Raw genomic sequence first — 14,627 nt, 5'->3', positions numbered from 1 at the left:
GAAAGACTCCTCAGACCTTAAAACAGACAGAACAGAGTAACCCGAGTTCTTTCTGTACTTTCTGACAAAAGCTGAGTACAACTGTAACTAGCTGTAAGTGCAATGTAAAATCAACAGAATGAATATGCGTTAACCTATTGTGAATTTCTATGCTATAGAAATTAGTAAGGGTAATAAAAAAGGATCCGTGTTCCCAGAGGTGTGCATGTTCATTAAAGGGCAATAAGTCCAGAGCACTGTAAATAAACACACCCATTCACTACAAATCTTTATTAGAATTGTAGAGTTTAATTTTTCATCCATGTTTCAGGTTGTGGTGGTTTTTTCCCCCCAAACACTGATATTTCGGGCTTAGTTGATGCTGGGACCTGAGGGATCTGCAGAGCTGCTGCCCACACCCAGCAGGGACGCTGGGTGATGCTGGTGCCGGGATTCTGGCTGGAATTAGGTCACCTGGATGACTTGTGATGGTGCCCTGGACCTGCCAGCTCTCCAGGCTGCCCTTTGGGCTGCTCTCCCTGCTGTTTTTCAGCAGTGCATCCTGGCCCTGCTGTGGGCAGAGCTCCAGCAATGAGAAAACGCTGCTGGAGCACACGGTGTGCAGGATTCATGCCACTGCTCCTGCCCTGCTCTGAGGGATCAATGCCAGGTGCTCAGTGAGAAATTTGCTTTTTGTCAGAATCTGTGGGTATTGATGATTCCCAGATTGTAGAAAGTCTCTGTCTGTCAGCCCCACTGCCAAAGCAGAAGCCATAATTGGTCTGTGCTGGTTTCAGGGTTGTTTATTCTGTTTATCTCTAACATGTTCTGCTGCCCTGCCGCAGCTCTGTCCTGCAGGGCAGCGTGTGGGGCTCTGCCCTCAGTGGGATGGTACAAACATTAAATACCACAAACTACCTGTGCTGGATTTACAATAACGTGCCAATATCTGTCACCTACGTCGGACAGTGTGTCCCCAGCCTGAACCAACAGAAAAATGCCAACACCACAGTGAAACATGGAGGGCATGAAGAAGGAGAAAAAGGACAAGGCACACCCAATTTCCTCCATCTTGTCCCCTTTGGACCCCTCATCTAGAATCCTAAAATTTTACTTTGGCACCCGTGCCACAGTTAATTATTACTTCTATCAAACACTCAGAGCTGGTAATTCATCCTGTAAGATTGAAAACTCTCTTCCATGGACAGAGATCACAGATAGTGTCTCTGGGGGCTCTGTCCAGGTGGTTCCTGACCCCTGCCAGGGTCCCAGGGCAGCCAGGGCAGCCAGAGGGAAGCTCTGGATTCCCACAGCTTTTAAAGGTAATGACCTCAGGGTTTCTCCCTTCCCTGGTCATTAACACCAGCGAGGTGTCCCTGGGGGTCCTTCCCACTGGCTCGGTGCCCGCTGGGCTCTCTCCCAGCCTGCTGACACCGGGCACAGCACCCAGGGCTGGAGCTGATTTACAGCCCTGCTAGCAGCCCGCAAGAACACGACAGAGGCTGCATTCATTAGGGACTCTTTATTAGCAAAAATAAAGGATTTCTTGTCATATCATTTCAGATAAATAGGTGAAAGTTCACCCAGTGACAGAAGCCGTGCTGATGTTGTCCTTGCCTCCAGGGCTGTCCTTGCTTCTCCCGCAGCATCGAAGGTGTTTGGAGGGGAAAACAAGCTCAGAATTGGCTCAGTGGGAGATTAATGTGCTTTGTAAGAAGCTTAATTTAAGTTTTACAGTCTTTGGCTGCCCTTGAGCCTGAGCTTTCAGCAGGAGGAGCGACCCATGGAGCAGCATTCCTGCCCTGCTCTGGAATATCCAATTCCCGTGTGGGCAGGCTGCCAGCAGGAATCCCCTGCTGCCACCAGAAATGTCCACAAAGAATAAATCCGGCATAAATAACATTTCCTCAGCTGGGACTTGCACAGCAAACACCAAACTCGCAGTGTTTCATCAGCTGGTGGCCCTTAAACTTCTAAATATTAGAAGTAAAAGCCTCTCTTGGGGTTGTGGCATTTCCTCTGGCTCAGGGTCCACCGGGGTGAGGAGGAAGCTGAGCCCTAAAATCAGCCACTTTTGGAGGCTTTTTGAAGCTGCTCCCACTGCTCGTGGGGATTAAAAATCCAACCCCACCGTTGGCAGTGCTGGGAGCAGCCCCACGGATTTGAATGCAAATTACCCGAGCCACCTTAAAATGGTGGTTAATTAAACATCCTCTAACTTCTAAAAGAAAATGAACAGCAGTAAAACAGTGAGTAAAACCCAATCAGAGACTGGAAAATGGTAAGGTTGACTTTGGAAAGTGCAGGGTGGCCGACCCAGCAGCTCTGGAAGGCAGATACTGAGCAATATTTAAGCCAAGTTCTATTAGAACCAAACATTTTGTTCCTATTATTAATTTTTAAAATTTAGTCTGGACTAATCTACAGGCTGAAGTCTAAAGTGGAGCCAGCCAAGCTGTTGCTGTGGTTTTTTCTCCTCCTAAATATAAAACCACCTGATTGCATAAATAAATTTAGATATAGAATATGAGGAGAGGGTCATTTGCCTAAAATTAAATTTTGTTGAGCTCAGAGGTGGCCTTGCTCCTAAATCACTTGGGATAAGCTCAGCTTATTGTCTGCTCTCAAGAAAAACACTGCTTTGGACATTTTGAAGCTATGAATAAAATAGCACTATGATAAACAATATTAAAATATTAAACAATAAATAGTAATTTACAAGCTCATCACTCCTTCCTTCAAAACATATTGTAAACATCAACACTGAGGTATTAGAAGTAATAAATAATAAATTCATCTCTTAAAAAAATCAGCTCTTAAATACAATATTAAGCTGGAAGTTATTGTAACTCTTAACCTGAACCTTGAGATAACGTAATATGACCTCTTGCAGCCTAAAGTGATTCTTAAAAGAGGATTTGGTGTGGAAAATGCAGACTCAGGGGGGCTCTCAGTTCTTTCTCCTCATTGTTAAATATTTTTCAATGTAGTTGATGAAGATGTCAAACTCTCCCATGGCCTTGTAGATTCCGTTCTTGTCCATCTGCAGGGGAAAGCCAGGAGTGTTTAGTGGCTGTCACATCATTTAATGTGATGCACAGTGCCTGCACAAATCCTCCTCCCATGGACACCTCCAGCTCCTCTGCCCAATCCCCTGGGGATTCCAGAATTCCCACCCTTCAATCATCCCTCTATGAATTCCTCTGCCCAATCCCCTGGAAATTCCAGAATTCCCACCCTTCAATCATCCCTCTATGGATTCCTCTGCCCAATCCCCTGGAAATTCCAGAATTCCCACCCTTCAATCATCCCTCTATGGATTCCTCTGCCCAATCTCCTGAAAATTCCAGAATTCCCACCCTTCAATCATCACTATGGATTCCTCTGCCCAATTTCCTGGGAATTCCAGAATTCCCACCCTTCAATCATCCCTCTATGAATTCCTCTGCCCAATCCCCTGGAAATTCCAGAATTCCCACCCTTCAATCATCCCTCTATGAATTCCTCTGCCCAATCCCCTGGAAATTTCAGAATTCCCACCCTTCAATCATCCCTCTCTGGATTCCTCTGCCCAATCCCCTGGGAATTCCAGAATTCCCACCCTTCAATCATCACTATGGATTCCTCTGCCCAATTTCCTGGGAATTCCAGAATTCCCACCCTTCAATCATCCTTTTCTGGATTCCTCTGCTGCAAGAATTTGTGTGGTCAAAGACATTTTTGTGCTCTGCTCTCCCCTCTGAGCCCCTGCCCTGCCCAGCCTTTGTCCTTACCCTGCTGAAGGTCTCCTTGATGTGCTCCATGCTCCTGCTCCTCTCCTCACAGGTGAAGAATCTGTGCTGCAAAGGGACACCAGCACGGCCTCAGCCCCGGGGGTCCTCCCCAGGGCTCTGGTGGTGGCTGTCCCCTCCTCCTGTCCCTTGTCACTGCTGCTCCCCACCTTCCCTGTGCTGGTTTGCAGAAGGAGCCCGCAGGGACCCAGGCTCCCAGCCTGTCCCCAGCCCTGTGTCCCTGCTGCCACTCCCTGGGAACAGCAGCTCCCTGTGTGGGACAGGGTTTGTCCCCCCTGACCCCACTGGTGGGCTCATGGCCACTCCAGGTGTGATTTCAGCAGCTCCAGCATCCAGGTGAGGGACAGATCTCCTGCCCACCCTCTGTCTGTCCAGAGCACTCTGGCACCTCCAGCCCTGAGCTGCTGCCAGCACAAACCCCACCTGGATCCCTGCACCCCACAAACCCTGCCTGCCAGGACCCCACTGCCCACCCCATCCCACCCGCCGGGCCTGCCCTGCTCTGGGGCAGTGTCCCCGTGCTGTGCCCGCCACTCACACAGCGCCTCATCATGGCTCTCAGGCTCAGCAGGAGGTTGCCCAGGTCGCCCATGCTGTGCTGGTGCTCAGTGCTGGTCCTGATGGCGCTGGGCAGCACCTCCTCCATGTAGAACCCCATCATCTCCGACACCGACTGGCAGCCGAGCCTGCCCTGGGGGACAGGAGGGACAAGTGTTGGGGGAGATGAAACAAGAAAGCCTTATCAATATGATTGCCTGGCAAAAGATTTAGGAAATACAGAGATTGAGATGGTAACAAGTTTTGAGATACCAAACCTTAGTTACTGCACAACTAGAAAACAATAGCACAGCCAGGATGAAGACAATCCCCCCTTCTGGTTGAACAATGCCCTTACCTACCGGTAGGTCCAAGGGTCAGATGGACTGTTGGATCTCACCCCAGTGTGTGGGTCATCCCTGTTGGATCTCACCCCAATGTGTGGGTCATCCCACACCTGTAACCCTCCCCTGAAGCATCAGGTGTCTGTGACCCCATTGGCCTGAGTCTTGTTCCAGCCCACCTTGAACCCCCTGACAAGGAGTCCCTGAGGAGCCAGACGCTCTCTTGGAACTGCCCCTTTCCTGGAGCATCCTCTTATCTCCCTCTACGCCTTGCCTCTCCCTTCCTCCACGCCCTCGGGCCTGCCACGGGTCTGGTGACTCCAAGCAGGGCCTTTCACCCTCTCTAATAAACCAGATCTTCTTAGAGCAGCCTTCAGAGATCTCTAGTCTCCATCCATCCAAACCATCCTGGAGCCCAGCGTCCCCACAGGGAAGCCTGCTTGGGGATGGCCACCAGCACTGGGGTGGGACTGGACAAAGCACAGCTGGGCTGGGAGCCACGCTGGCCACGGGGCAACCTCGTGCCAGCCCCGCCACAGCCACACGTGTCCCTGCAGGGTGGCACGGGCAGCCTGGCGTGACAGCAGCACACGCCCCCGTTTCCAGCTGGCTTCCCCCTTCTTATGAAACCTCTGCCCAAGGATGGGGAAGGAGGAGGAACTCGCAAAAGAATGAGATTTTTACCTTGATTTCCTCCAGCAGGTCAGAGCTGAGCAGCTGGATGCTGAGGTCGTCATCTTTGGATTGCTGGGGGAGGAAGGAATTGAAAAATGAGATTTTTCAGGCAGGCAGTCAACTCTCCCCATTTGCCCTGACAAATGATCCTTCCCTTTTTGCATTTAGGGTCTCCCTGCAGCAGAGGCAGAGGGCACCCAGTGCACGTGTGGGCAGAGCACGGTGCCACCAGGCAGAGGGGTCACTCTGCTCCTCAACCTGGCAGCACAAACACTGTTCGGTCAGACCAGCAAGAAAATGAAATCACAGCCTTTGGTGCCATTGAATTTGTCAATGTGAAACTCCTGGGGCTGAGCTGGAGCCGCTCTCTCTGCTCAGCTGCACTGGGGTGCCTCTGAGGGTGCCTGTGCACACAGCAAAGCTCTGTAGAGAGGTGCCAGAGCCCTGGCAGCCCCTGGGAGCCAGCCCAGCCTCTGCCAGGGCAGGAGGGCTCAATCCCCCTGCTCTGGTTACCCCTGGGAGCCTCCTGTTGATGGGGAAAAGGGGTTTGTTCTGGTGCCTCTGTGCCTCCGGCTGCAATAGGGTGGGCTGGCACCACCCAAAGCATTAAAGCCTTAAAAACTGTCCTGAGAGGTTAAAAATATTCCTCCCCAGCATTATCTGGGAGATTCACAGCCAGCTGAACATCTAAAATCTTGCCTGTGTTTGTTTGATGACAAACACCAGCCGTGAGATTTCTCAAGCTAAGCTTGAGATTTGATCTGGAGAATTATCTTGTTTTATTGCTAAAACACATTGGTATGGACTAAAACAGCAACAGGGCTGTGACCAAGCACCTCTGTCAGCCACGGCAGATGCTCTGAGGGCATCGTGTGCTGTGTGCTCCGCAGCCCTGAGGCTCCTGAGATGCAGGGCAGGGACCTTGCACAGGCACCAGTGCAGGTGTTGTGCTCCTCCCCTGATAAAACACCTTGTGCAGGTTTTGTGGCTCTTTCAAAGAAAAAATCTGCAGCAAAAGATTGCCCTTTTCACCTGGCACTGACTTCAGCAGGGTTGGACCTGGTTGCCCTGAAGAAAAAATGATTTCCTTCCTATTAATTCAGTGATTAAGTTGGTTTGCAATATTTTGGGGGAAGTTTGGCTAGAGAGGTTTGCAGATGTTCCTCATGAAACCTCGAGTTCATTGTTAATGAAAAAACTAGGAAGAAAAGCCTGGCAGATTTCCTCTCAGCGAGCAACAAAACCGAGCTGCCCTTAACGCAACGCAGCCAAATCATTTCTGCTGGGAGGAAACTCTTCCCCCTCCTCCAGATCCCGGAGCCTCGCCAGAAAGGTAAAAACCAGAAAGACAAAATAACGATACTTACAAAATAATCCTTAATTTCCTCAAACTTGAGCCTCAGCTCTTTGAGCTTGGCGGGCAGGAGCTCGGGGAAGTGCAGGCAGGAGGGCAGGGCGCGGGCGGGCGCGGTGCCCAGCAGCAGCAGCAGCAGCAGGATGGGCACGGCGGTGCCCATGGTCCTCATCCCGCGGGGCACGGCTGCTCCCCTCTGCTGCAGCTCTGGGCTGGATCCCACGGGAGGCTACCAAGCAGATCTGCAGCTTTCACCTTGATGGAGCCCCTAATTTATACATCACTCCATTTCCTCTCCCCATTTCCTGACGAGCAATATTGGGGTTTTAAGTCAGTATTAAGCCCAAATGTCACTTGGGTTTCCCGTCAACTTGGGTTTCCTGTCCTCTCCTCACACCCCATCAATTTTTTTGTGCTTAGACTCTGCATTTTTTTTTTTTTTTTTACATTGCTTGTTTCTTGTAAATTTAGCTGTGGCTGAGGAGGAAAGCTGCAGAGACACACAAAGAAGCCAAGGTCCTGTGTGATGTTAATTTATTATCACAGTTCCATTTTTTATTTTTGGATCAATGTTGTATTGTTAGGGGGGAAAAAAAAAAGGTGTTTCTACTTTTAAATCTCAGTATCAAACCTGCAGAAATCATCACTCAGCAGAATTGCTTTTCATGAACTGTACAAATTGTCTGTCTCTTCCTTTGGCATTCTAATCTGCAAACACACATCATCACCTGAAATCTTAATTTTTAATTCATTGGGGTTTTTTCTTCTTTTTTTTTTTTTTCTTTTTTCAGTTAACACACATGTCAGCTGAAGCCAATGTGAATTTTCACTGCTCAGCAAGCTCAGTTTGTGCTCCCAAATATCAGCTGGATGCCAAGTGGATCCCAGGGGAGGATCCCAGCCCTGCTCTGATCCCTTGTGGATCCTCCAGGGCACGATCAGGATTTGTGCCACTACTTTGATGCCTGGTGTAAAAGTGCATGAGCGGGTCATAAAAATTCATTTCCCAGGCTTTTAAATCTTATTTTGTTTCCTAGAAATGGACAGCAACCCCATCCAAGCAACAGAATGTCCTGTCTTAGCTGGGACTTATTGTCCCAGCTGTGATAAAATTGTCCCTTCGGAGCCGCAGAGAATTCCTGTGACGTGCCCCCATTTTCCGTTTCCCTCTCTTTTCTCCTCTCTTTCTGTATCTATTTTAGCCCACGCCCCCTGCTTCCTTGGGATAAAGATTTCACTTATTTATTCAGGAATTTGGCATCCAAGAAAGTGAGAGCAGAGATAAATTTGGCTTTTTTGAAATCAGGAGATTTTCTTTGAAATCCCTCATGTTATTTCACAAGAGCTCATTCTTCCCAGTAGGGAAGCATTCCTCCATTAGGGAACAAATCCCTTAAATTCTCATCTCCTTCATCGCACTGATCTTCTTTGAAGTTGAATTTATGAACCTCTGAGAGGAGAATTTATTGCTGGAAAAATGCAAAGTATTGTTTGTTCCTGCATACTGTGAGTTCTTCCACTTTATTTTAGGAGCAGGAGAGAGGAATGGTTGGCATGTACACGTGTAAGAGCAAAGGGAGGAAACACCAGCAACTGGAGAGTCTGAGGCAGGGGAAGTGTGGGATTTTGTGATTTGTTTTCCTTTTTTCTGTTGGTGTTGCCTCTTGCAGAGGTGATGGGGAAGCTGCTCCTGGGGAATCATTGCAGGGACATCAGTGCAGCTGACTCATGGCCTGGGTCATGTTTTTGGTGACCCTTTTTTGTTCCTCTGCTCTAAATCAGCCCTGGGGATTTTCTCCTTGACTGTCAGCAGAATCCATCTGAAAGGAGAAGGGCTGAAGGCTTGGACAAAATTAGTCTTCAACTCAGTTCCCACAGGCAACATCCCACCTTTCCCTGGGATCCCCCACACATTTTTGCTTCTTTTGCATTAATTTGAACCTGCCAGGGGTCAATAAATCTTCAGTGCCAAGACCTGGATGGCTGCTGAGGCTTCACCAGGGCATGGAAGCAGATGTGTGAGGTTGGTTTATGTGCTCCTGGATCCTCAAATCCTGGAGCTAATCCTAATCCCTTTGGGAAGGATGCAGCCCCAGGCTCTCCCCTGCAGTGGAAGGGCAGCTCAGCCTCAGCTGTGGGTTTAGGAGCTGGTGTTTTTCTGGGGTACATGGCAGAGGGGCTTTGAACAGAGAGGAGAGGAGAGGAGAGGAGAGGAGAGGAGAGGAGAGGAGAGGAGAGGAGAGGAGAGGAGAGGAGAGGAGAGGAGAGGAGAGGAGAGGAGAGGAGAGGAGAGGAGAGGAGAGGAGAGGAGAGGAGAGGAGAGGAGAGGAGAGGAGAGGAGAGGAGAGGAGAGGAGAGGAGAGGAGAGGAGAGGAGAGGAGAGGAGAGGAGAGGAGAGGAGAGGAGAGGAGAGGAGAGGAGAGGAGAGGAGAGGAGAGGAGAGGAGAGGAGAGGAGAGGAGAGGAGAGGAGAGGAGAGGAGAGGAGAGGAGAGGAGAGGAGAGGAGAGGAGAGGAGAGGAGAGGAGAGGAGAGGAGAGGAGAGGAGAGGAGAGGAGAGGAGAGGAGAGGAGAGGAGAGGAGAGGAGAGGAGAGGAGAGGAGAGGAGAGGAGAGGAGAGGAGAGGAGAGGAGAGGAGAGGAGAGGAGAGGAGAGGAGAGGAGAGGAGAGGAGAGGAGAGGAGAGGAGAGGAGAGAATCACCAGGTTGGAAGAGACCTTTAGAATAATCGAGTCCAACCCAACCCCAACACCTCAACTCAACCCCTGCACCCAGAGCCACATCCAGTTTTTTTTTGACACACCCAGGGATGGTGACTCCACCACCTCTCCGGGCAGACCATTCCAGAACTTTATCACTCTTTCTGTAAAAAACTTTCCCCTAACATCCAGCCTAGGCAGCAACAGGAGATGGAGCAGTCCCATGGCGTTGGGAGCCTCCTTCCATCCTGCCCAGCAGCTGAGCGCTCATTTCCAAACTTCTCTTGTTTCGAGCCACCCTGGCTCTCCATGAAGTCACAGCTGACATGCTGAGCGTGCTCTGGCTCTTGTTCAATTCCCCAGCCCGTTGTGGAAGCCTGGGCTGTGTTTTGGGGCTGGCAGCAGCGTCAGGCAGCCGTGCCCGTTCCGCAGAGGAAACTCTGGCGTGCGCAGGGCGATTCTCTGCTGTGTTTACCTGCGTTTCCTCTGCCCCGTCACAGATCTTGACGGTGCAGTTTCGCTGTGACTCAGCCCTGCTGAGCGCTGTGGAAAGGCGGTGGCTGCTCTACTACAGCAAGATTCATGAATGAAGAAAACACCTTTTCCTAAAGAGTGTCCGGGGGCCGTGGGTGTAGCGCTGAGCCTTTAGGAAACAGCTTTTGTCTTTGCCAAGAAGATCGCTTCAGGAAGGAGAGCGTGTTCCTCAAAAGCCATTTGTGTGCTTTCAAAAGCCATCCGTGTGCTTTGACCCCACCTCCCCCAAACTTCTGACAGCGGCAGATTCACAAGAAACAGCGGGGCAGCAAATGCTGCCCTAAATTCTGCACTGAAACAGAGGCCCGTGGGCAAATGCGTTCTCCCAAAATGCGACAAGAGGAAAGGTTGGTCCTGGACATGGTCTGGGCAGGGTTTGGTGTCGGATGTCCTCAGAGTCCACCACTGGAGCAGGGTGGCTCCTCCTCACCCGAAAGGGCCTTTTCTTATCTTGGCAAGGTTTGATGCGACTAAGTTTTACCTCTTTTTGCCCTCTTGGTCTCTGCATTGTTTTTAGACAGAGGAACATTGTGTAGCACCATCCCTGCAGGGGTTTCACTGTCCCTGGAGGGGTTTCACCATCCCTGGAGGGGTATCACCATCCCTGGACGCATCCAAGGAATGCCTGGACATGGCATCCACTGCTCTGATCTGGTGACAAGGCAAGGATCAGTCACAGGTGGGACTCAACGATCTCAGAGCCTTGATGATGCATGATTCTGTGATTTTCTAGACACAACTTGGAGTATCCCCTCCATTTCTAGGCGGTCACAGTGGTGTTGTTCTTTCTTTCCTTTTCAGAAATTCCTCATTTCTCATCCCTGCAGCTCTGGAAGATCTGCTGCTGGTGACGCTCTTTGGGGAAGCAGGGACAGGGTGGCCTTTCCTTCACCCCGTGCTTGAAGGGATGGCCCTGCTCTCTCAGCAGCCCAGTGCTGATGACTAACAGTTCCTGGTGAAGCACTAAGTGCTCTGCTTTGTGTTTTTTTAATATTTTTTTCCTGCTGGCGAGGCGTGACGTTGGATATGTCAAATGTGGAAACCTGGTCAGAACTCGTGACTCACGTCGACCTCAAAAGGTAAATCCCAAATTACTCTTTGGAAATTTAACCAATGTCACTGATTTATCTTGACCAGAAATGGGTTATTAATCATGAATTAGTGTCACTGGACTTTGATGTGACTTCTAATGTGACACAGAGACACCATTATATAAGAAGTTCTTAGAAGGTCCAGAACTTCCACGTGATTTAAATTAAGCTGGAACTGTCTGGAATTGCCACATGAAAGAATCAAAGGATGGAGATATTCCACCCTCTGCAGATGCAGTTTTGGTGATAAACTTAAATGAGAAATATTTGCACTTTTTAATCGCACACATAAACCTCCCAATATTTGCAATTCTGTTGCAGCCTAAGGCAGAGATTGAATAATATCCAAATTTAATATCCCCCCTGGAATTCCAGGGTGCTCTCTGCCAACCTGGAAGAGCGAGTTGTCCTTTATTCCCTATTTTCCATGGGTTTTGCCACTTTGAGCTCTTCTCTGAGGTGTGTGAGGAGTCGTGGGTGAGGTCAGTGATGCTGCCATCATCCTCATGGGGCTTTTCCCACTCCACATAGAAAACAGAGGTGTTGTTATGTTTTTCTCTCTTTTATTTCCCCTGAAATCAGCTGCTGACAGGAATTTTATGATGCTCACAGCACTGTCCTTAGAGAAACCAACAGGATTTTGGCACTGGAGTCTGAGGAGTGGGGACTGTGTGCTCCAAGTGAGCTTCTTTGTAGATAACTAAAAAGTGTAAAGGGATGCAAAAAAACCCCTGAATATATAATCCATTGGCCCAAATATCACTTGCACTGCCTTTTTTTGGTTTTTTTGATCTTTCCACAGAAGCAATTTTGAGCAACTCCTGCCCTGAGCAGCTCATTGCACAAGTGCTGCTTTGAGGAGTTTCTTTTTTCTAGTTCTGGTATTACTTGGGTGGGGGCGAGGGGAGGAATGTGTGGATCTTCTGGAGAATATTGACTTTGTCATGATTTATCACCAAAACTCTGACCAATAACACAAACCCAGCCTATTTATAGTGCTGAGGGGTCATAAGACAGAAACTCCTTATCACGGTTTGAGAAATCAGATCAGCCCAAGCCGCTGCTCGGAAGCTCCAGGGTGAATTTCAGAGCCAGCTTCACTCACTTTCCACAGCAGCACCAGGCCCTGTGCCAACACTGGCCTGGCAACCCCCACCGTGGGGTTTTGGGGTGGTTTTTGTGCGGTGAACACGGAGAGGGTTTGGAAATCCTGGGTTTTCTCTGTCACCCCACAAAGTGAGGATCAGCTCTGGCCGGGGTGAGGATGGTGGCTCACCCTCGGAGCTCGAGGGATGCTGCAGCGTCCCCGGAGCTGCCAGGGGATTTTCCACGTGCTCCCACAGTGTCTTTCTGCTCCAAAAGCTTTGCTGTGGTTTTTTGATTAAAAAAAGATCCACCAGATGAGCTTTTCAGGGGTTTCAGAGGCTTTAAAAAGTGTTCAAATTTCCCTTCTGTTTTCTCTTTTTTTTACAGAGAGAACAGTTGATCCAATGTCCTTTTCCTGACAGACATCTTAATATGGAGACCCAAAGAAAATCATGGAATCCTGGAGTGCTGCAAGTTGGAAAGGGCTGTGAAGATCATTTATTTCGTGGGGGCAGAAGTTGAGTTATAAAAGAAGTAGAGTTCCATTGAAATCCTGCTGCTCCCCATGGGAGCTCTGGTGTCAGCTCCACTCCTTCTCAGAGCTTCTCTCCTCGAGCTTCTTCAACAATTTCCCTGGGATTTATCTTTCTGGGGAAGCCTGAGGAAGATTTACTTCATGAACAGCATCAGGCATTTATGTCTCTGTTTGTTTATTGCTCTCCCTGTGGCTTTTGAGGACCGTAACTAGGAAGTGGAAGATGAAGTTGAATGGTGGAAAATCCCCCACACTGTTTAAAAATAAGAAGACAAAAAAAAAAAAAAAAAAAAAAAAAAAGGAAAGAAGAAAGAACAAGATCGAAAGCAAAGTTCCTCTGCTGTCGGGAAAGGAGGGAACTTCATCCCCACTGCTGTGTCCAGCAGTGTCTGTTGAAAATACAAAGTCAAATGAAGAGCCAAAATCCTTGCAGTGCCTCTGATTTATATTGATGGCTAAAAGGGGTTGTGCAGGAAGGAAATGCTCTGGATTTTCCAGAGCTTTCAGTATCCTCCAAGGTCAGGGGACAGAAGGCCAAGCTGGTCTCCCCATGTGTGCCAGGATCAGGCAGAGCTATCCAGGGCAATTGCAGAAGCTTCTGGAAAAATCAACCTTGCGCCAGAACACGATTTTCCAGGAATTTACACCTAGAGGCAAACAAACAGTGTCAAATTTTTATGTTTTTTTTATCAAACTGGGCAGGAATTGGTGGACCCAGTGGCTGTGACGTGCCAGCCTTCCCTGCTTGTCCCTGACTGCCCATCTCTGTGCCCTGGGGCCAGAGCTGGAGCAGAACTCGCCAGGCTCACGTGCATCCATCCCGAAACCAGCCTTGTCTCCTCGGGGTTGTGAAATTGAGAGGGGCAATATTAACCCAAAACCGAAACCCGGCGCGCGAGCCGGTTGCGTACAGAACCAACAGCGAATTTACTGAAACACAGCTTTCAGTTTTGGTGAAAGCTGAACCTGGCTGGCAATTGGAGTGATTCATTTGCTCCCTGGATTGTTCAAAAATGGAGCTGATAGCAGCCAGCTCTCAGTTTCTCCTTTATTAGGTGTCATTTATTGCCTGCACTGTCAGCACATTTCACCCGCGGGGCAAACCCAGGGGCTGTGTGGGACTGTCCAATCCATTGGCTGCTCCACGCTGCCAAACCTGGTTTGCCATCAAAATTCACTTTTGGGAATATGCTTTAGGGGTGGTTATGGGGGTTCTGGGGTTGATTGTTGGACTAGGTGATCGGGAAAGCCTCCTTCAGCCTGGGTGATTCCGCATTTCCGTGAAGTGCCCCGTGTGGCTTCTGCTGTCACAGCAGCTTTTAGTTCTCCAGGAATAAGGATGGGAGGAATTGGAGAGCTGGTGTTGGGTTTGGGGAATAGGAGAGCTGGTGTTGGGTTTGGGGAATAGGAGAGCTGGTGATGGGTTTGGAGAATAGGAGAGCTGGTGATGGGTTTGGAGAATAGGAGAGCTGGTGATGGGTTTGGGGAAGAGGAGATCTGATGATGGGTTTGGGGAACAGGAGAGCTGGTGTTGGGTTTGGGGAATAGGAGAGCTGGTGATGGGTTTGGGGAAGAGGAGAGCTGATGAGGGTTTGGGGAATAGGAGAGCTGGTGATGGGTTTGGGGAATAGGAGAGCTGGTGATGGCTTTGGGGAAGAGGAGAGCTGATGAGGGTTTGGGGAATAGGAGAGCTGGTGATGGCTTTGGGGAATAGGAGAGCTGGTGATGGGTTTGGGGAAGAGGAGAGCTGATGTTGGGTTTGGGGAATAGGAGAGCTGGTGATGGGTTTGGGGAATAGGAGAGCTGGTGATGGGTTTGGGGAAGAGGAGAGCTGGTGATGGGTTTGGGGAAGAGGAGAGCTGGTGATGGGTTTGGGGAATAGGAGAGCTGGTGATGGGTTTGGGGAATAGGAGAGCTGGTGATGGGTTTGGGGAATAGGAGAGCTGGTGATGGGTTTGGGGAATAGGAGAGCTGGTGATGGCTTTGGGGAATAGGAGAGCTGGTG

The 14,627-nt window shown here is 49.6% G+C and overlaps 1 protein-coding gene and 1 long non-coding RNA gene across 2 annotated transcripts; one reads left to right on the top strand and one right to left on the bottom strand.

Moving 5' to 3' along the window:
• Positions 1–2,398: 2,398 nt before the first annotated feature.
• On the bottom strand, positions 2,399–7,027 carry IL10 (interleukin 10). Its single transcript, XM_002194605.5, has 5 exons — positions 6,694–7,027; positions 5,336–5,398; positions 4,309–4,461; positions 3,753–3,818; positions 2,399–3,022 (listed from the first exon to the last, which is right to left on the bottom strand). The coding sequence occupies exons 1-5, from the start codon at positions 6,850–6,852 to the stop codon at positions 2,930–2,932; spliced, it is 534 nt and encodes a 177-aa protein (XP_002194641.5). The 5' UTR covers positions 6,853–7,027; the 3' UTR covers positions 2,399–2,929.
• LOC115498552 (uncharacterized) lies at positions 6,520–14,077 on the top strand. Its single transcript, XR_003963840.4, has 3 exons — positions 6,520–6,659; positions 10,712–10,989; positions 12,475–14,077. It is a non-coding gene; the product is annotated as an uncharacterized lncRNA (long non-coding RNA).
• Positions 14,078–14,627: the final 550 nt, after the last annotated feature.

The sequence above is a fragment of the Taeniopygia guttata genome, chromosome 26 (genome assembly GCF_048771995.1).
Source record: "Taeniopygia guttata chromosome 26, bTaeGut7.mat, whole genome shotgun sequence".
Classification (NCBI taxonomy): domain Eukaryota; kingdom Metazoa; phylum Chordata; class Aves; order Passeriformes; family Estrildidae; genus Taeniopygia; species Taeniopygia guttata.
The sequence above is the reverse complement of the archived record's forward strand: the minus strand, read 5'-3'. Positions and strand labels throughout refer to the sequence as shown.

What these genes read in the sequence shown, in the direction of transcription:
- IL10 (XM_002194605.5), bottom strand. Translation starts at nt 6,852, where the DNA reads ATGAGGACCATGGGCACCGCCGTGCCCATCCTGCTGCTGCTGCTGCTG. An exon ending in AGGAAATTAAGGATTATTTT is followed by an intron (nt 5,399 to 6,693) that starts GTAAGTATCGTT and finishes TTCCTCCCCCAG; the next exon opens with CAATCCAAAGATGACGACCT. An exon ending in TCAAGGAGACCTTCAGCAGG is followed by an intron (nt 3,023 to 3,752) that starts GTAAGGACAAAG and finishes TTTCCCCTGCAG; the next exon opens with ATGGACAAGAACGGAATCTA.